General features: G+C 42.2%; 1 protein-coding gene across 1 annotated transcript in view; it reads right to left on the bottom strand.

The window, feature by feature from the left end:
* The window catches only part of myo1d (myosin 1D), a 67033-nt gene extending 46054 nt beyond the window's left edge, over positions 1 to 20979 (bottom strand). The window contains exon 1 of the mRNA XM_053341892.1: positions 20876 to 20979. Within this exon, the coding sequence (XP_053197867.1) occupies positions 20876 to 20970 (95 nt within the window). The 5' untranslated portion in view covers positions 20971 to 20979. The remainder of the gene's footprint in view (positions 1 to 20875) is intronic.
* Between the last annotated feature and the right edge of the window lie 226 nt (positions 20980 to 21205).

Below are 21205 nucleotides of genomic sequence, written 5' to 3'. Positions count from 1 at the left end.
GTCTGCAGACGGACTCCTTGCTGTCTCAAGCGTGAGATGGCACAGCGAGCCCAGAGCAGAGGAAATAGTCAGATTATATACACAATACATTATCTTGTGAAAGGAAGAAGACCTTGTTCTATCATCAGAACAATGTAAGCACAATAGGCACGTCATAATATGTTGTACAATCAGGACAATGGTTAGTCAGTAGATTATAACATACATGATGTTCACTCAATCAGCATTTCATGTCATGGTCAGCAGATTATGACACACACATACACCTAATCATATGGCATAGTTACTCATTTTATCAGAGAAGATGAATAATAAGAATTCCCATTACATAAGATAAAAACTAAGTCATCTGAGAGCGTCACCTTAAGTTGGAGGTCAAAGGAGTATTTTCATTCCTGTGACTGTGTGTTTATAGACGGCACGATTAATGGAGAAAATAATCGGTTGACGATAAAATAGGGCTGCTGTGTTTATTTTAATTATCTGTTAATCTGCTGATTCATGGCGGTGCTTAGCTCAGTGGGTAGAGCACCCCCCCCCCCCATGCACCAGGGTCGCTGCAGGCGGTCCTATCATGCGTGTCAGTGCCCCCTCTCTGCCTCCCATTTCCTGTCTCTCTCTACTAACCTGTACATTAAAAGGCAAAAAGCCCCCCCCCCCCCCAAAAAAAAATCTGCTGATTCATTAATTCGACTGCCAGAAACTACTTAAAACCACAGCCCAAGGTAACATATACAGGTGGCATAAGAGTCCAAAACCAAACAATATTCAGTTTATTATCATGTATGACCAAGAAAAGCATAAAATACTCATCTTGATGCTTTTTTCAGAAGCTGGAACTATAAATAAGACTAAAACTACTGATTTTTGATCAAGTGATGAATTGTTGCAACTTTATGATCAATATAATGTTTTTATAAAGCACTTGAGAGACTTGATTCTAGTTTATTATGTGTAATAATTATTTCACAATCATTGGTTTGACTCCTCTTTCTGGAGAAGCTGAATTATTCACCGTCCTCTGCAGATTAGAAACAGGTCAGCGGTTCATATTAGTACACGGCAAATTCACCCGCTCGCTCTGGATGAGAAAGCTAAGTTGAGTCCAGATGTTATTGGATTAGACTGTTGGGCAGATGGATGTGATGATAAGTGATGAAGGAAAACAACAACAACACTAATCTAAAAAATCAGTTCCCAGCAGACATGTGACTGACTAAGGGAAAAAAAAGAAGATATACATCTGTCTCTGAGGGAGATATGAAATACCTCAGATAAAAGTTAGATTTGAATCAGGACACATATTAATCAGGGTTGGGAAGGTTACTATAGAAACGTAATAGGTTACAGATTACTAGTTAGTCTAAGTAAGTATAAGTAATGTAAGTATTTCAATTACTTCATCAAAGTAATGTAACTTATTACATTTGATGACTTTTCTAATTTTCTAACCAATGTTTTCATCTGTTAGGGTAAATGTTCCCTCCTTCTGTCCTTCCTTCCTTCCTTCCTTCCTTCCCTCCCTCCATCTGTCCTTCCTTCCTTCCTTCCTTCCTTCCTTTCTTCCTTCATTCACTCCTTCCTTCCTTCCTACTGTACCTTCCTTCCGTCCATCCTTCCTTCCCTCCATCTGTCTGTCCTTCCTTCCTTCCTTCCCTCCATCTGTCCTTCCTTCCTTCCTTCCTTCCAGCCATCTGTCTGTCCTTCCTAACCCTCCATCTGTCTGTCCTTCCTTCCTTCCTTCCCTCCATCTGTCCTTCCTTCCCTCCATCTGTCTGTCCTTCCTTCCCTCCATCTGTCTGTCCTTCCTTCCTTCCTTCCCTCCATCTGTCCTTCCTTCCTTCCATCTGTCCTTCCTTCCTTCCTTCCCTCCCTCCCTCCCTCCTTCCTTCCTTCCCTCCTTCCTTTCTTCCTTCATTCACTCCTTCCTTCCTTCATTCATTCCTTCCTTCCTTCCTTCCTTCCCTCATCTGTCCTTTCTTCCTTCCCTCATCTGTCCTTCCTTCCTTCCCTCCATCTGCCCTTCCTTTCTTCCCTCCATCTGTCCTTCCTTTCTTCCCTCATCTGTCCTTCCTTCCTTCCTTCCTTCCTTCCTTCCTTCCATCTGTCCTTCCTTCCTTCCCTCCCTCCATCTGTCCTTCCTTCCTTCCCTCCATCCTTCCTTCCTTCCTTCCTAAGATCTACGTGTAAATGTTCCCATTAAGCACCAAAATCTAAGTCCAGCTGTGTTGTCATGGATACTGACATGATTTATAAGGGAGATCATTTCTTATAAAGCAACATTTATCTCTCATTGTAAAATGTATTCATTAGTTCATGTAGATTTTAGAATATAAAATAAAGATATTTGATGAATAAAGTGAGTTTAATTGGTACTGTGACTCCATTTAAGCCCACATCATCATTTATTTACTAAATATTAAAATAATGTTGATTTCAAAGAATTAAAAACAGCAATTTATGTATTCAGTAACATGTTAAATATTAATAAATGAGGAAAATCTTAAAGGTCTGACTTCAGATGTAACCTCCTTTATAATTAACATTTTCATCAGTAACTGTAATTAAATGACCATTACATTTATTTTGTAGTTAAACTTTATAACTAGGTGTCTCCCCACCACTGATAATAATCACATACTAATTACTACTGACCTTTACACCCAACCTTTCAACACCATGTCCGTCCAAAGCATATTTATCCAACAAGCCATAAATCTGCTGCTACAACACATTTTTTTTGGAAACCTGTCTGCAGGGATTATACTGTTGTTTAGCCACATGAGCATTACTGAGATCCAATTCTGATTTTGGGTGAGAAGGTTTTGGCTCTCAGTCGGCGTTCCAGTTCATCCCAAAAGGCGTTTGACAGTATCGAGGTCAGAATCTTCCCCACCAAACCAGGGGGGGGAAAAATACCATTTCTTTTACGGAGCAGGATTCTCATGTTGAAACAGGAAATGGCCTTCCCCAAATCTCTCACCACACTATTGTCTAAAACAGAAATTCCCCAAATTTTAAACCTTCTGACCCCCTTTGAAATGAAATGAGGTCTACTTGCGCCCCCTCATTAAATGCTGCATATGTTTACAACCTGTGAACAGATCGACCGATGATCGATTTTCCTTTTGTTGGATTGTTTCATTTGAGGATTTTCAGAGGTCTAATATTACACAAGAGAAACAGCACAACATGTTTCTTTCATTTCCCATCCTTTAACCCTACTGTTGTCCTCTAGTCAAGGAAGGAAGGGAGGAGGGAGGAAGGAAGGAGGGAAGGAAGGAAGGAGGGAGGGAAGATGGAAGGAAGGAAAGGACAAAGGAAGGAGGGAGGGAGAAAGGAAAAGAGGACAAGAGGAAGGAAGGAAGGAAGGAAGGAGGGAGGGAGAAAGGAAAAGAGGACAAGAGGAAGGAAGGAAGGAAGGAAGGAAGGAGGGAGGGAGGAAGGAAAGAAGGAAGATAGGAAGGAAGGAAAGAAGGAAGATAGGAAGGAAGGAAAGAAGGAAGGAAGGAAGGAAGGAAGGGAGGAAGGAAAGAAGGAAGATAGGAAGGAAGGAAGGAAGGAAGGAAGGAAAGGAGGGAGGGAAGGGAGGCAAGAAGGAAGGAGGGAGGGAGGGAGAAAGGAAAAGAGGCAGTAAGGAAGGAGGAAGGGAGGGAAGGAAGGAAGGAAGGAAATAAGGACAGAAGGACAGACAGAGTGAGGAAGCAAAGAAAGAGAGAAGGAAGGAAGGAAGGAAGGAAGGAAGGAACAGTCAAAACAGCCAGGGTCAATTTGACCCGGGAGAATGACTCCATGGATTCATCATGAGACTAAAATGATCCTTATAAAATCTCCACAAAGCTCTCAAAGCATTCATGTACATCTCTGCCCACTTGTTTTTAAATGATTGACAGAACTTGAGTGCAGATTTTGATGACTACGAGTAAATGTGGTATATCATTATGCATTATGTCATCGACTCTCCATTAAAAGCTATTGCTCCTCAGTGGCTATTAAACAGCTACTCAACATTTAGGACAAAGTTCAGGTTCTTAAACGTCTTTAACAGCCAGCATCAGATTAATATCACATTAAGCCAGCCGCCTTGTTTCAGACAAACTGGGGTAGTTTTCATTTTGGGGACCCACCAGAAATGACTCAAAAGCAGAATTGGTTGGACTCCACCTCCCACCTCCCGCCTCCCGCCTCCCGCCCCTCTACTCTTACTCTACTCCACTCTCTTTCATGTACAGTGCGACGGAGGCCTCGGTCACGCTCTGCAGCCATCAGACATCTGGGCTCTGCATTAGGGGGATTTTCCGCTGCTTTGTAAAGCCTGCTTAGTGCTAAACAGCAGCAGCACCCAGACTGTCTGCAGGAGACGTAACCCATCAACACATAACACGTCCAACCCCTCCCACAGGCAAGACATCCAACCCCTCCCACAGGCAAGACATCCAACCCCTCCCACAGGCAAGACATCAATCTTTCCCCGAAATTAAGAAGAGGTAGTCTAACTGCTACCGGCACAGCTGGCCCGCAACTGGACTGGAACAGGAGAAACATTACGTAAGGCATTTTGCCCCCCGACCCCCCTCCCTTCCTTAGGTTCACACTCAAGATCCATAAATTGTGAATTGTGCATTTTTTGTGACTTCCACTACTGAAAGATTGACAGCTGCATCGTCCTTTTATGTGGTGAGACAAGATAAATAGTCTGGACTGAATCTTTTATCTTCTGATCTTTATGATGATGTAATGCTTCTGGTTTGAAAAAGACATGAATGAATGAAACTCTGTGTCCAATTTTTCCTACCACTCAAAAAATGATGCAACGTCTGTCCTGAAAGTGAATGATATAATGTTATCAAACTGGAATAAGAAAAAACAAAGACAAAGAGAGAGAGAGAGAGACAGAGAGACAGAGACAGAGACAGAGAGAGAGAGACAGAGAGAGAGAGAGACACAGAGAGAGAGAGAGAGACAGAGAGAGAGAGAGAGAGAGAGAGAGAGAGAGAGACAGAGAGACGGAGAGAGAGACAGAGAGACAGAGAGAGAGAGAGAGACAGAGAGAGAGAGACAGAGAGACAGAGAGAGACAGAGAGAGAGAGACAGAGAGACAGAGAGAGAGAGACAGAGAGACGGAGAGAGAGAGAGAGACAGAGAGAGAGACAGAGAGACAGAGAGAGAGAGAGACAGAGAGAGAGAGAGAGACAGAGAGAGACACAGAGAGAGAGACAGAGAGAGAGAGAGAGAGAGAGAGAGAGAGAGAGACAGAGACAGAGGGAGAGAGACAGAGAGAGAGAGAGAGAGAGAGAGAGAGAGAGAGAGAGAGAGACAGAGACAGAGAGAGACAGGAAAGAACATCTCCCATCTGTCACCACAACAAAAAGCCCAAACATGAGTCTGAGCAGGACATGATGGACTATTCTGATGATATTTCCTTTACTACAGAAAGCCAGAACGCCTCCTGTTCTTTCACTGCAATTCAGCAAATCTACTTTAATGCATCTTTACCTCGAAGCACACATGTTAGAATACAACCAATCATACTCATTTCAACTTATAATCATCTTTATACTGCAGTAACTGGCCTGGTATCGTCTGTTATAACTGAGGGGTGAGGTGATGATTAAATGTTATCTAATTATAAAATAAATGTAACTGTAATCTGAAGTCAGACCTTTAAGATTTTCCTCATTTTTTAATATTTAACATGTTACTGAATACATATATTGCTGTTTTTAATTCTTTGAAATCAATATTTTTATATATATTTAGTAAATAAATCATGATGTGGGCTTATTAGGAGTCACAGTACCAATTAAACTCACTTTATTCATCAAATATCTTTATTTTATATTCTAAAATCTACATGAACTAATGAATACATTTTACAATGAGAGATAAATGTTGCTTTATAAGAAATGATCTCCCTTATAAATCATGTCAGTATCCATGACAACACAGCTGAAGGAAGGAAGGAAGGATGGATGATGGATGATGGCTGGATGGAGGGAGGGAGGGAGAAAGGGAGGAAGGAAGGAAGGAAGGCAGGCAGGCAGGCAGGGAGGGAGGAAGGAAGGAAGGAAGGAAGGAAGGAAGGAAGGAAGGAAAGATGGATGGATGGATGGATGGATGGATGGATGGATGGATGGATGGAAATAAGGAATGAAGGATGGATGGAAGGAAGGTAGGAAGGAAGGAACATTTATGTTTAAAGTCATCAAATGTAATGAGTTACATTACTTTGATGAAGTCATTGAAATAGTTACATTACTTATTACATTTTAGAGTAACTAGTAATCTGTAACATTTCCAAAATAACCTTCTCAGCCCTGATTACATGTGACTGGAAATGGAAAAAGTGAATATTTCTGTTGTGCATATAATCATGTGGTTTGGACTTCACCACAAACAGGTGCAGAACAGTTTCAACACTTTCTATTGCTAAATTTATACAAGTTTAAAAGCCATGAAACAAAAAAAAATAAATTATTTACATTACAAACTATGTTCCTACACATGCACAGCTGTGTCTGGACTGGAGGCCCAAAATGTGACGGCTGTTACTCATCTGTGGAGCCATTTCCAAACAAAGTACTGTAACCAGACATGTGTGTGATTAAAGAACAGCAGCTCGGCTTAGCGACACGATTTTAATAGTTTTTTGGGACAACAATGGAGGTCTATTGCATTTAGGAACTCAGCAGTGTGTGTTCCTCCCATTCACACCACAGGATGTTCCCATGAGGCCTTGCAGGACTGGATACCTCAGGGGGGGGGGGGGGGGTGGGATGGGAGCCATGTGTAAACAGGCTGGTTACAGTACAGATCAGGTGGCTGACCCCTTCCTTTCTCTGCAGACTGGGATCGCAGCCATCCACCACACCTGTTTACTCACACATGAATACCACCACCAGGAAGGAAGGAAGGAAGGAAGGAAGGACAGATGGAGGGAACACTTAACCTAACAACTAATCTAGGAAGGAAGGGAGGGAGGAAGGAAGGAAGGACAGATGGAGGGAACACTTAACCTAACAGCTGATCTAGGAAGGAAGGAAGGAAGGAAGGAAGGATGGACAGATAGAGGGAACATTTACCCTAACAGCTGATCTAGGAAGGAAGGGAGGAAGGACAGATAGAGGGAACATTTACCCTAACAGCTGATCTAGGAAGGAAGGAAGGAAGGAAGGAAGGACAGATGGAAGGACAGATGGAAGGAACATTTACCCTAACAACTGATCTAGGAAGGAAGGAAGGAAGGAAGGAAGGAAGGACAGCTGGAGGGAACATTTACCCTAACAGCTGATCTAGGAAGGAAGGAAGGAAAGATGGAGGGAACATTTACCCTAACAGCTGATCTAGGAAGGAAGGAAGGAAAGATGGAGGGAACATTTACCCTAACAGCTGATCTAGGAAGGAAGGGAGGAAGGACAGATAGAGGGAACATTTACCCTAACAGCTGATCTAGGAAGGAAGGAAGGAAGGAACACTTACCCTAACAGCTGATCTAGGAAGGAAGGAAGGAAGGTAGGAAGGAAGGAAGGACAGATGGAGGGAACGTTTACCCTAACAGCTGATCTAGGAAGGAAGGAAGGAAGGAAGGAAAGAAGGAAGGTAGGTAGGTAAATGCATGTTACCGTAACATGCATTTGCAGGGATCTGTGATGAAAGCAGGAGGGGGCGGAGGGAGGGGAGGGGGGGGGGTTGTGAGCCTGATGCAAGACCTGATTATACTCAAACACACCGGCCAGCAGCAGCAGTTAGTGTAAAATCAGAGTGGGCTTGGCTGCTTGGCTACGAAAGGAGATGACTGGAGAGATGGGAGAAGAAGAAGAAAAAAAAAAAAAAAAAAGAGAGAGAGAGAGAGAGAGAGAGAGAGTGAGAGAGTGAGAGAGAGAGAGAGAGAGAGAGAGAGAGAGAGAGAGAGAGAGAGAGAGAGAGAGAGAACATTTCCTAAAGAACCCAGACATTACTCAACATGCTAATTCAGGACAGCACTATGATTTCTATCAGGGTTAAAAAGAGGGCAGCGGAGGAGAGCACAAAACCAGACAGATGAACAAAGAATAGTTTTGGGGATCATTAACGAAACAGAGCGAAGCATTGTTCATCTTAAAAAGGAAACATATCGGGCTTTTATGTGTGATGTCGTCACTTATATCTGATGTCTGTTAACACGTGTTCAAAGGTTCAAATCTTGAGGTGACACATACTGTATTGGCGCTTTTCCACTACACAGTTCCAGCACTACTCGACTTGCCTCGGCTCGGCTCGGTTCCAGGAACGACCTTTTCCATTACAAAGAAGTACCTACTCAACGTGGGCGGGGTCGTCATAGCAACGCGCCGCGAAACTGCTGTGACTTCGTTTTATACGCGACACAAACACATAAACAATGGAGGACATGGAGACGATGGTGTACTTGCTGCTGGATGTGTCTTTCTGTCACACACAAAGCTTCCTTCCTTCCTTCCCTCTGTCCTTCCTTCCTTCCTTCCTTCCTTCTATTGCTTCCTTGCTTCCCTCTGTCCTTCCTTCTGTTTGTCTGTCCTTCCTTCCTCCCTGTCTTCCTTCCTTCCTTCCTTCCTTCCATCTTTCCTTCCTCCCTTTCTTCCCTATTTTCTTCCCTCCTTCCTTCCTCCCTTCATTCTGTCCGTCCTTCCATCCTTCATTCTGTCCTTCCTCCTTTCTTCCTTCTGTCCTTCCTTCCATCTGTCCCTTCATCCCTTTCTTCCTTCCTTCTCTGTCTTCCATCTGTCCTTTCTCCCATTCTTCCTTGTCTTTCCTTCCTTCTGTCCTTCCATCCTTTCTTCCTTCCTTCATTCTGTCTGTCCTTCAGTGCTTCATCCCTTTGTACCATTTTTCCTTCCTGTCTTCCCTTTTGTTCCTTTCTTCCATTCATCCATCCTTCCTTCCTTTATTTCTTCCCTCCTTCCTTCTATCTTTATCTTGGTCCGGCCCACATGAGATCAAATTGGGCTGTATGTGGCCCTTCATTGGTGTAGTGGAAAAGCTCCATATGTAAAAATGCTTCCTGAGCCAGGACTTCAACCTGCTCTGAACACTGTTTGCAAAGCTGCTGACGTCAGATTGTTTAACCACAAACAGCTCTACAGTCTTTGTCGTGTTGTGTGTGTGTGTGTGTGTGTGTGTGTGTGTGTTATCTGATTACATATTTTGGATCAGGTTCAAGCTTCAACATGTACATGATGCATTTGGGAAGTTTGCATTTCACGTAAAGACAGAGAAAAATAAGTGAAATCTCCAGGCTTCAGGCTAAACTGTATAAAGGGTCAGTATAAGATAAATAAATAGTGTTTTTAACTGGAAATCATGAAGAGATTAGAGGCCAACCAATATTATCTCAGATATATCTTATCTGTGAATATGTTGTCTGATACGTGCTGATCTTTAGTTATATGAGCAGCATTTTATGTATACTTGATCATTTTTCTTAACCTTCCTGTCGTCCTCCCAGGTCAAACTGACCCCATCTCTTTTGACTGTTCCTTCCTTCCTTCCTTCCTCTTTTCATCCTTACTCCTTTCCTTCCTCCCTTCCTTCTCTCCTAAATTCCTTCTTCTTTTTGTCCTTGCTCCTTTCTTTCCTTAGTTCCTTCCTTCCTCTTTTCGTCCTTACTCCCTTCCATCCTTCCTTCCTCTTTTCCTCCTTCCTCCTGTCCTTCCTCCTGCCCTTCCTTCTGTCCTTCCTTGACCTGAGGACAATAGTTTACCGTTTCAGTGCACTCATGTAAGTTTATTCTTAAACTGTAAAATATCACAGCCTCCATTACATATCTTTAATCACCACATTTAAGGGATCATTGCTAGTAGAAATATATATGTTAATGTATATATTCCGTACATATAACATTTTTATTAGCCAGATCCCCTAGAAGAGATATTCTAATAAAGCCCTATAATAAAATATAAACCTGCATGATACGTCCACTTTAACAATGTGAAAGAGACTAAAAGGTGTAACAAATAGTGGCAGTAAATAATCCAGCTCAGTGTGTGTGTGTGTGTGTGTGTGTGTGTGTGTGTGTGTGTGTGTGTGTGTGTGTGTGTGTGTACTGTGTGTACTGTGTCGCTGTGAAGTGATGTGAGGCGCTGGCTGTGAAAGTGAGTAAGCTGTTCCACCCCCACAGTGGCTCAGAGTACACAGCTCCAACAGGTGGACGAGGGAGAACAATACAATACAACGCCGGGAGGAAAAGAAAGAAAGGAGGAGAATGACATCATAGCCTATCCTAGGACACACAAAAGTAAGCGGAGCGAGAGAGCGAGAGAGCGAGAGAGCGAGCGGATGAGTAATACGTTCACACAAAACGTACAACATCAGCCGCCTGAGTCATACGCACCATTAGCAGTTTCCAAACACACATCATGCAAGCTGATTCCTGAAAACTCATTACTTCATTGAATGAGATAGGAGATAAGGGAGCTTGCATGAATGCGTTGTGTCTCGTGTGTTTGTGTGCGTGTGTGTGTGTGTGCATGTGTGTTTGTGTGTTTGTGTGTGTGTGTGTGTTTGTGTGTGTTGCTCGGAGAGAGAACAAGGCTGCTAGGAAGTTGTGTCTGAGGGTAATGTTGCAGACAGAGGATGCGGTTGCTTGTTAAATCATGAGCCAGACAGCCTTAATGGGACACTTACCAACATTAAATACTCTAAGTGAGGTTGTACCCAAGGCAAGGGGTCATCATTGTAAATCCAAGGACATTAAAGGCGGATTCAACACAACCAGAATTTGAGTAGAATTTAACAGAGAGAGAGATTGAAAGCTTAAGTTTCCTTACTAATGAAAAAGGGTCATCAAGAGTTTCAGTTTCAGTGACCACATTGAACTCTTGTGCTCCACATTAGTGAATTCTTGAGCTGGGTACCATTTATAAATCTTCAATACTGGTGCCAATATATTATAGCATTCCCAAAAAAAGCTGTATGAACTACAAACCCACTATTCTCTCTATAACTCCAACAAGCTGACTAACAGACTTACAAATAATTAATTGGCAGCTATTTTGATGGTCGATTAATCATTAAAGTCACTTTTAAAGTAAATATATTTGACCAATCAAGCTTCTCAAATGGGCAATTAATCAAGAAATTGATCAGCAGATTAATCAGTAACAGTTATATGAGCTATACAGGTACTGCTTCCTAAATAAAAAGGATACAGTTTTACTATAAAGGCCAATTTAGTAGCTTTTCCTGAGCATGAACATAGAGGCAACATGGAGTCAACATGGAGCGAACATGGAGTCAGCATGGAGGCAACATAGAGCCCACACGGAGTCAAGATGAAGCCAACATGGAGCCAACATGGAGTCAAGATGAAGCTAACATGGAGCCAACATGGAGTCAAGATGAAGCCAACATGGAGCCAACACAGAGCCAACATGGAGCCAGAATGGAGCCAACACAGAGCCAACGTGGAGTCACGATGAAGCTAACATGGAGCCAACATGGAGTCAAAATGAAGCCAACATGGAGCCAACATGGAGTCAAGATGAAGCTAACATGGAGCCAACATGGAGCCAACATGGAGCCAACACGGAGGCAACATGGAGTCAAGATGAAGCTAACATGGAGCCAACATGGAGTCAAAATGAAGCCAACATGGAGCCAACATGGAGTCAAGATGAAGCTAACATGGAGCCAACATGGAGTCAAGATGAAGCCAACATGGAGCCAACACAGAGCCAACATGGAGCCAGAATGGAGTCAACACGGAGCCAATATGGAGTCAACATGGAGTCAAGACGGAGCCAACATGGAGTCAAGACGGAGCCAACATGGAGCCAACGTGGATTCAACATGGAGTCAACACAGAGCCAACATGGAGCCAACATGGAGCCAACATGGAGCCAACATGGAGCCAACATGGAGTCAAAACGGAGCATGAGGTTTCCTTAAAGTCCACACCAGCTTCTAAATGAATGTTTCTGAGGCCAATAATTAACATTGAACCTCAGCTAGCAAACATACATACTTGACCGTTTTCAGTACTGAAGGCAGCGGAGTCATTTCTCAGAGAGACTCATTTTCTGCAACTTAAATACCAGTGACGTAACATACCGAGGCATGCGTATGACATCGCACTATAGGAATAGGACTATACGAGCAAACGGTCAAAAGGCGGAGCCAAGATTAAACGGCAAGCATGACACAAGGGGACTAAAAAAAGCATAAAAAACTGGGCGTCAACTTAAAAATCGACCTGCTCTCGACCCCGCCTGCCAACTCATGCAGTCCACAAATGAGACGTCTCCAAGAGCTGGTGGACTTATTTTAGAGGGGGGAAATAAAAGCTACACAAGCACAGCCCCTGTTTATGTAAGGATGGTAATGTGTTTCAGATTACAGACGGGTTGTATGGAAATTCTTGTGGCGAGACTGGACGTTTTCACTGCCGGGGTTTGCAGGGGAGCAGCAGCAGCAGCAGCAGCAGCAGCAGCAGCAGCAGCAGCAGCAGACCTACATTTAACGCATTTGTCAAAAAGCCTTCTATGAATCCCGTCAGACGCTCTTTCACCATGATTAGAAATCTCCTGTCAAGTCTGAGACACTGAAGAAACACTTGCATAAGGAATTGATCATGAATTTTTTATTACTTCGACATAAAACAAACCAGCGCAGTGGGCCTATCGTCTGTCTGTCTGTCTGTCTTATGATTGTAATTGACGTCCCACTCCGTTTGCAGCTGGTCTTGGCGAGAAAAAAAAAAAAGCTACCGGGCAAAATGAGAAGGAAGCTAAACTGGAGAACACCGTCTATCTCAAGAGTTCATCTATAAATGTTTCTCTTCCAGTCAGTGACCACCGCTAAGAGGAAAAAACTTTAATAAGCGGGTTGGGATTAAATATTCTTAGAGGCATCTGCTGCACACTATCGCCCGTTTTCATCTACGCTGCTGCAGGGCACAGACATGTCGGCCAGGACTGTGTGTTCTGCACATGGACTTTGGTTTTACTGCCGAGGAATGAACAAAGGCAAGGCACGAGAAAAAAAAAAAAAAAAAAAGTAAACAGATATGCAAGATTAAGCTATAAAGGAAAAGAACCAGAGCTAAAAATGATTCCATGCCAAATACTTTAATGTCAAATGAAGCATTCATAAAAACAAGAAGCTGTGATACAGAAACAATTTGGAGACTTCAGGGTAGCTTTTTACTTTCACTGAACAGATTTTATCTCACAAGAGGAGTAGAGAAGAGTACAAAGTGTGACCCCATGACCTTATCTCTCTCTTATTCCACCTGAGCCTTGAGGGGCATTTTGATCCCTTTGTTCATTTTGCAGTGAGTAAGAAAGGAAAGAGTTAGATTGTCTTTCTCTGCACCACACACACACCACACCTCTTCTTTTCTACCTGTAGTTACACAACTTGCAACAGGAGAGCTATTGTTCCACTGACACTCTGACAGCCCATGAAAAGAATTTGCCGAATTATTTTCAGGTCAAATACCTGCGACAGGGACAACTTGAACTGTGAGTTATGTAACTTTAAAAGCGTTTGTGCCTTATGCTACCAGAGAATGAAACTCACCACAATTTTTGAATCTCAAATATATTGCACTAGCTTGTTTGCAGCATACTGATTTCCAACTACAGCTGGGAGGAGAAGCTACAGGAAACAATGAAATCTGAGGAGCAATGGCAGAGGAAATGCCAGCTTTCCTGCTCTGCTGTCCTGCTCCATATTATTGGAGCCTTCCTGTTCAAAGTCCTCTTTAACTCCCCATAGATGGGTTCAAAGGTCAAACCACTCGGAGCAGTTCGTTTAAGTCAAACAAACAGGAGCTTTTCTGAAAAACTTTCTCCACGAGATAAATCAGTGTGATGTTATCAAGTCTTGAAAATTAGCATCTTTAAGAAAAAGTGCATTCTTGAGCCAGAAAGTGTTTACAAAGAATTTCTAGCCTCTGGTTGAACATATTTGTACCAGACAAGCGGTACTACTTTCCACATTTGTGCAATTCAGACGCTGTTGTGCATTATGCTGACTTTCTAATGGTGCACATATTTGGGTGCACTGATTGCCCCCACCCATCATCTACTCCATCAAGACTAAAAACAAACACTTTTTGAAGCAGTTCTGGTATTTTAAGCTCAGTCACTATCAGGTTTCTCTAGACTAATTTCACTTTGGGCAAAAATGAATGAAATTTAACAAGTTTTCAAGGGTTGAGCTGTTTAGTTTTTGGGTTTTTTTGGACAAAGAATCTCAAGAAAATCCCTTTATAAATATTTGGGAAATACAAAGTTTTACATGAATGTTTTTTTTTTCCTAGAGTCCAACAACGCTGCCTTATAAAGACATTCAGAGTAGCAGCAATTTTAGAAAAGTACCCAGAGGCTGGATTATGTACACTGTAAACATGCTGTGCTTTTAAAAAGGATGGTCTGAATTAGCTTCCTGTGATCATTATTTTGTCTATATTTCATGTTTATTTAGACGGAGTAAGGTAGACAGTACATTCAAGCCATATTTCTACTAGAAGAGACTGAATCACTGTCATTTGTAGGGGAACTCCTCTGTTAAGTCTGTGGCTTCCCTGTAGACATTAATTAAATATCAGCACAGTGGGTGAGAGTTAAAATGTAATTCTGACTCTATAATTCCCATTCATCTGTAACATACTGTGTTTTCCCCTCGTCATGACTCATAATTTAAACCCATATCAGTCGATACTCTACTCTTACACAAACAGCCTTATCTGCTGACTCGTCGATTCAGGCAAAAACTCCCAAGACCCCTCCAGGAATTTGGCTTGAACTTTTATCCTTCCAGACATCTCTACATAAAGGACTGTGTATCTGCTGAGCTCTATTTAGAGACTGGGAGGCTCTCTGGAACAGGCCACACAGTTCAGTCTCAAATCAAACAAAAGTAAATGTCAACTTTGAACAACCAATGTCTGGCCAACGTGAGTGGGAAACAGGCAGTCTTTTCCAAATCACGGCTGACATGCAGTCACTGGGGGACTTGATTGGTTACTAGGGAGCATTTAATGACATAAGTAGAAATCCCCTGCTCAGCAGAGTAATTCAGTCGGTTGCTAGTTAATCTCAGGCACTGTGAAAGTCACTAAATGAGGGTTGGACGCACACCAAAGCTCAGTTTTGGGCCGACTTCAAATAAAAATGTTTGGGGATTTTTTTTTTCAGAAGTTCAGTGTGAGAAGAAAGTGTGATGAGCTTCTCCATGTCTTGTTTGCTCATCCATTACTCGTAAAGATGCTGTTAAATGGGACTATTGTTGAGCTTTGGTGTGTAGCAGGCCTCTTTTTTTAAACTTTTTTCTTTTTTTAAACTCTGGAGGAAAAGTTCCCACATGTAGAGTAAAATACACCCAGACGTCCTCCAGCTCCACTTCTATTGAATAAGTACACCAAGACTAATGTGGGACTATTAGATGCCTCCAGTGCCCTCTGGATCCACTCCTAGTCAGGCAATAACACTCACACATGCATGAACGCACGCACCCTCAGACTACGGAAAAAGGAGCAAAAAGGAAGCTCTCCTGGCTGGACACACCCTCTACAAATAACAATCTGCACACGCCATCTCCGGACCGAGCTGTCTGACTGGAGGGAAAACAAACCGACAGAAAAATGAAAGAGAGAGAGAGAGAGAGAGAGAGACAGAGACAGAGAGAGAGAGACAGAGAGACAGAGAGACAGAGAGAGAGAGAGAGAGAGAGAGAGTTGGAAAAATGAGGCCCAGTGTCAAGAGTGGTTTGCTCTCGGGTCCTCTCGTCTGCCTGGCTGCCAGCGCTACCGTGCACACCGCTGCAGCTCATCTAATTTAGGAGGTATGACTAGTTTTAAAAAAAAAAAAAAAAAGAAAAACAACTGTTAACCAGAGCTGCCATGTTCTCTATGAGACATAAACACTGTTCCTGCACCTGGCACTCTGGGTTTTGTTGACATTTTCAGTTTCACATTGGATTGAATGTTTCGTCAGGTTTGAATGAAGTTGTAACTTTTGGCATTTATGTTGAATTTTATGATGCACTATAACACAAAACAAGGGTATTTTTGGCTACTGAAACACAGTGGAGACAACAGTACTGATATAAATGATATCCAGCAGCTCATCCATCAGCCAGCGGAAACCTTAAAGTTCATCCTAGTACAATAAAAAAAAAAAAAAACTGGAAGGAAATCATTGAAAGCTGCGACAAACGGCACTGTTGGGTCAAATACAAGAATATCTCAAGTAAGGAAGTTATTGTTAGATTCATTTACGATTAAAGGGTCTGATAGCTGACTTTACGATATTGTTTCCTGTATTTACTGGAGGTCAGTTGACAATTTATTTCTTGTGACACTTAACAGAAAACGCCCCTTCTTCTGTAGATAGACTATCAGGCAGACTAAAAGAATAGCATGAATGTCTGGAAACCCTGGGTTAGACTCTTACACACAGGCTCTTAATAATTCCAGGCTGTATTAAACTCACTAATAACAAGTAGATGAAAATAGCAATTGTTTAGATTTATCACTCCACTGGCAGAAATGAGAGGAACGCTTTGGTTTTTGGAGGGCGTTTTCTTTTTTGAGGAAGTAAGCTATGTGGTTTGCTCTACTTGGCCATAGAAGGGAAAGCAGCCTACCAGCTCAGAGGAGGGAAGACCTTAACAACCTGCATCCTTAAAACCTCCAAATATTTATTCTGTAAGTCATCACTGACGATGGGTCTGAGTGTAGTGTAGTGTGGGACTGGCATGGGTGAGGGCAGTATTAAGACATTATGACAGTTTAGATGATGATAATGTGTCATGCATACAGCTATACTCAGCCTGTAGGGGCTTAAAGGGGAATATAAATCTGATCCAGAGAGCAGCTCATACATTATTAAACAATACAGGGTCCAAATAAAGTTATATAATCAGATTTTTTAAGAGTACACATCTAAAGATAATTGTTGTTTGCCTTTATTTGACACATGGTGTAGCAACAAGAAACTAGGGAGAGACTGGGAGGTTTGATATGCAACACATGGTCACCTGGCCGAGAGTCTAAGTTATAGTTCAAATTAAATTATATAATCAGATTTTTTTAAGAGCAGACGTCTTCTTAAAGATAATATTTTTTTGCCTTTATTTGACACATGGTGTAGCAACAAGAAACTAAGGAGAGACTGAGAGGTATGATATGCAACACATGGTCACCTGGCCGAGAGTCTAAGCCATAAATGTTGTAGTTATAGTTCAAATAAAGTTCTATAATTAGATTTTTTTGGGTGTATCTCTTTTTAAAGATGACTAGTTTCCAGGCTTTTTTCCTTTATTTGACAGACAGTGTAGCAACAGGAAACTAGGGGGAGACAGAGAGGTGTGACATGTAACACAGGACACCTGGCTGGGAGTCTAATCATAGATGTTATGGAGCTTTTCCGCTACACAGTTCCAGCACGACTCGACTCGACTCTGGGTTTTTTTTGCGTCTCCACTAGGGATAGTAGCTGGTACCTGCTACTTTTTTAGTACCTGCTCTGCTGAGGTTCCAAGCGAGCCGAGCTGATACTAAAATGTGACGTCATCAGACTGCCGGCTGCTAATTGGTCAGAAGAGTTGTCGCTGGAAGAGTCATGAGCCGTCCCACACAAGAATCAAACCCGCCATTTTTAAATACCAACAACAGAGTTACAGCCATACAGCTCAATTTAGTTGCTTTGTGTGTGACAGAAAGACACATACAGCAGCAGGAAGGAAGGAAGGAAGGAAGGAAGGAAGGAAGGACAGAGGGAAGGAAGGACAGAGGGAAGGAAGGAAGGAAGCTTTGTGTGTGACAGAAAGACACATACAGCAGCAAGTACACCATCGCCTCCATGTCCTCCATTGTTTATGTGTTTGTGTCGCGTATAAAACGAAGTCACGGCAGTTTCGCGGAGCCGTTACTATGACGACCCCACCCATGTTGAGTAGGTACCTTTTTGTAATGTAAAAAGTCGTTCCTGGAACCGAGCCGAGTCGAGCCGAGTAGTGTTGGAACTGTGTTGTGGAAAAGCGCCAATGGTCACCTGGCCATAGATGTTGTAGTTATGTGGTAAGCAGGGCCCAAATAGTTCAAATAAAGTTCTATAATTAGATTTTTTTGTGTGTATATCATTTTAAAGATGACTAGTTTCCAGGATTTTTTTCCCTTTATTTGACAGACAGTGTAGCAACAGGAAACTAGGGGGAGACAGAGAGGTATGACATGCAACATAGGACACCTGGCCAGATGTGTAACCATAGATGTAGTTATGTGGTAAACACCTTAATCATTAGGTGGGTGACCAACTAAAGGAAAACCACTGCAGGCCTGAGTGCTTGACACGGATCATGTGGCTCTATTATGCTGTGTGGAGCAGTTTGCTGTCATGGTTTGACTCCACTTGTCTCCTTATAAAGGGAAGGGTCACTGCAAATCAATACAAAGATGTTCTGCTGTTAGAGATCAGCGTTATCCTCTGATGAAACCTTTCTATCCTGAATAGAGAGCTGTCTTCCAGGACCAAAGGGTACGAGGGATCACTGAATGGTTTGATGATGATGTGAATCATATGCTACGGCCTTCACAGTCACCGCATCTCAACCCAACTGAATACCACGGAAGATTTTGGACGTCAATGTGTCAGACAGCGTTCTCCATCACCATCACAAAATGAATGAATATCTATCTATCTTTATCTTTTGGAAGAATGATGTCCGTCCATCCCTCCAGTAGAGTTCACAGACTGTACAATCAATGCCAATAAGGTGCTCTGAATCTGATCTAGCAGCATGTGGTGGCCCAGCACCTTACTAAGACGCTTATGTTGTTATTTTACTTTAATCTGTCACCGGTCTGTATTTACTGGCCTAATGGTTAAGGTGAATACCACATTACCACATTACCAGTAACCACAATGTTCTTCCAAAAGATATTCCTTCATTTGGTGTTTTCATGTTTGTGGTGGAGAGCGCTGTCTGACACGTCACTCCAAAATCTCATAAGTAGGTGTAGTTGGGTTGAGATGTGGTGACTGTGAAGGCCATAACATATGATTCATACTCATCCAAGCATTCAGTGACCCCTCGTGACCTTTGGATGGAGGCATTCCCAACCTGGAGAAGACACCACTGCCATCAGGATAGATATATTTCATCATAGGATAAAGGTGATCACTCAGATTAACTTTGTATTGATTTGCAGTGACCCTTCCCTTTATAAGGAGACAAGTGGAGTCAAACCACGACAGCAAACTGCAACACACAGAACAATAGAGCCACCAGCCAGATCCGCTCACTGTAGGTGTCAAGCACTCAGGCCTGTAGTGGCTTTCCTTTAGTTTGTCACCCACCTAATGATTAAGGTGTTTACCACATAACCAACATCTATGGTTAGACTCCCGGCCAGGTGACCATGTGTTGCATGTCATACCTCTCTGTCTAAGGGGGATAAGTGGACCCAAACTATGCCAGAAGAATGTTCCCTAAAGCATAACGGAGATACTGGATCTGCTCACTGTAAGGGTCAAAGCATTCAGGCCTGTACTAGTTTTTCCTTTAATTGGTCACCAGTCTGTATGTTTCAGGACCATATGTTTGTTTAATGTGCTTTAAAGCTGCAACTATAAGTCAATGAATCAATGAATCGATTTGTTGATTGACAGAAAATGAAATAAAATGAACTAAACTAATCATTTTGTGTCTCTTTTTCATGTTTCCAGCCTCCCAGATGTGAATATTTTCCATCTTCTTTAGTCGTCTATGGCTGTAAACTGAATAAATTTGGGTTGTTGACTGTTTGATGGAACAAAACAACACATGCTGGGTTGCATCTTGAGATTTGGGAAACTGCCATCAGCATTTTTCACCATTTTACAGACTAAACAACTAATTCAGTAAATAAACAGATTAATAAAGAATGAAAATAATCATAATACTGCATATATTAGTCCTTCATTTGATGTTATATTGGAAGCACATTTCAAACTATTATAACTTATTCCTGTTATTTTCCTGCTCTATCAGCTGCTCATTGTGCTTATTTCCCTACACTAAAGCTGAACTGATTAATGCTTTAGATACCTAACAAGACTTTTTCTACTAGAGCCTAGCCAGAGCTGCTGAGTAACTTCAAACTAAAAGCTGGTCTCAGGCTGACATCAGGGATCAGTTTGCACTTTCATCACAGGTGGCAGAGGTGAGGAAAGGGAGATGAGGGGGGGGGGGGGGGGGGGGGAAGCTAGAGCCTCATATGAAACCACACTGCTCCCTTTCTCTCTCTCTCTGTCTCTCTCTCTCTCTCTCTCTCTCTTTGACTCTCTTTTCATTCACAGCTTGACATCATGCTTGACACAGAGCCACCGACAACACAGCTGAGACGAGAATCCGTGCAAAAACGCTGCAGATTTGGGTGGAGTCACACACACACACACACACACACACACACACAAGCACAATTTAATGTGGTATTACCGGTTTGATGGAAACAGAGACAGAGGTAATGAGAAGGAATGTGTCTCCTTGCATCAACTTACAAATAAAAAAAGGCTTATTGTTGCTGCATCAATGAAATATTCCCTAAACAAAACGACATGTCAAACTCAGGTGTGCTGAGTGACAAACACTTGACAACATGCTTGGGTTGTTTGGCAAGTTCTGCTCATTCATACTTTTTTTTTAAGAGTATAGGCTACACCCCAAATAAAATAGCTTTAAAAAAACAGCACACAGCGTGATTGAGCTCACCTGTTGAGCCGCCAAGAGTATTAAAACTTCCAAAAATGGTCATATAAGCATATTAAATGTATAATAAATGAGCATATTTAACAGTGAGGTGCTTGTAGGTGCACCGGTGGGCTTAACAAAGGTGAATGGCCGCAGTCGCTTTGCAGGCTTAAAAACTTACCTGAGTTTTAGGTTCGCCATGAATTCTTCCATAGACACATTGTCCAAAAGCACAAAATCTGCCTTTCCATACTCCAGGCTTTCGTGTTCTGCCATCCTTCCTTTTCTTTTCTTTTATTTCTTCTTCTTCTTTCTACCTGTCTTTTCTTGAAACGCGAGGAAAATACTTCTTTTCAACAAGTTGCTTTGAAGTGCCGACAAAAGGTGAGCATTGGCGGGCTTCAGCTGAGCACCTCCTTAATGGACAGCTGTGTGGTCGATATTCATTCTTGTGTTATCATGTTTAATTATAGTCGCAAGTTATAAAAAAAAAGAAGAAGAAGAAGAGAGA

Source organism: Scomber japonicus, chromosome 20 (genome assembly GCF_027409825.1).
Source record: "Scomber japonicus isolate fScoJap1 chromosome 20, fScoJap1.pri, whole genome shotgun sequence".
Taxonomy (NCBI): domain Eukaryota; kingdom Metazoa; phylum Chordata; class Actinopteri; order Scombriformes; family Scombridae; genus Scomber; species Scomber japonicus.
The sequence above is the reverse complement of the archived record's forward strand: the minus strand, read 5'-3'. Positions and strand labels throughout refer to the sequence as shown.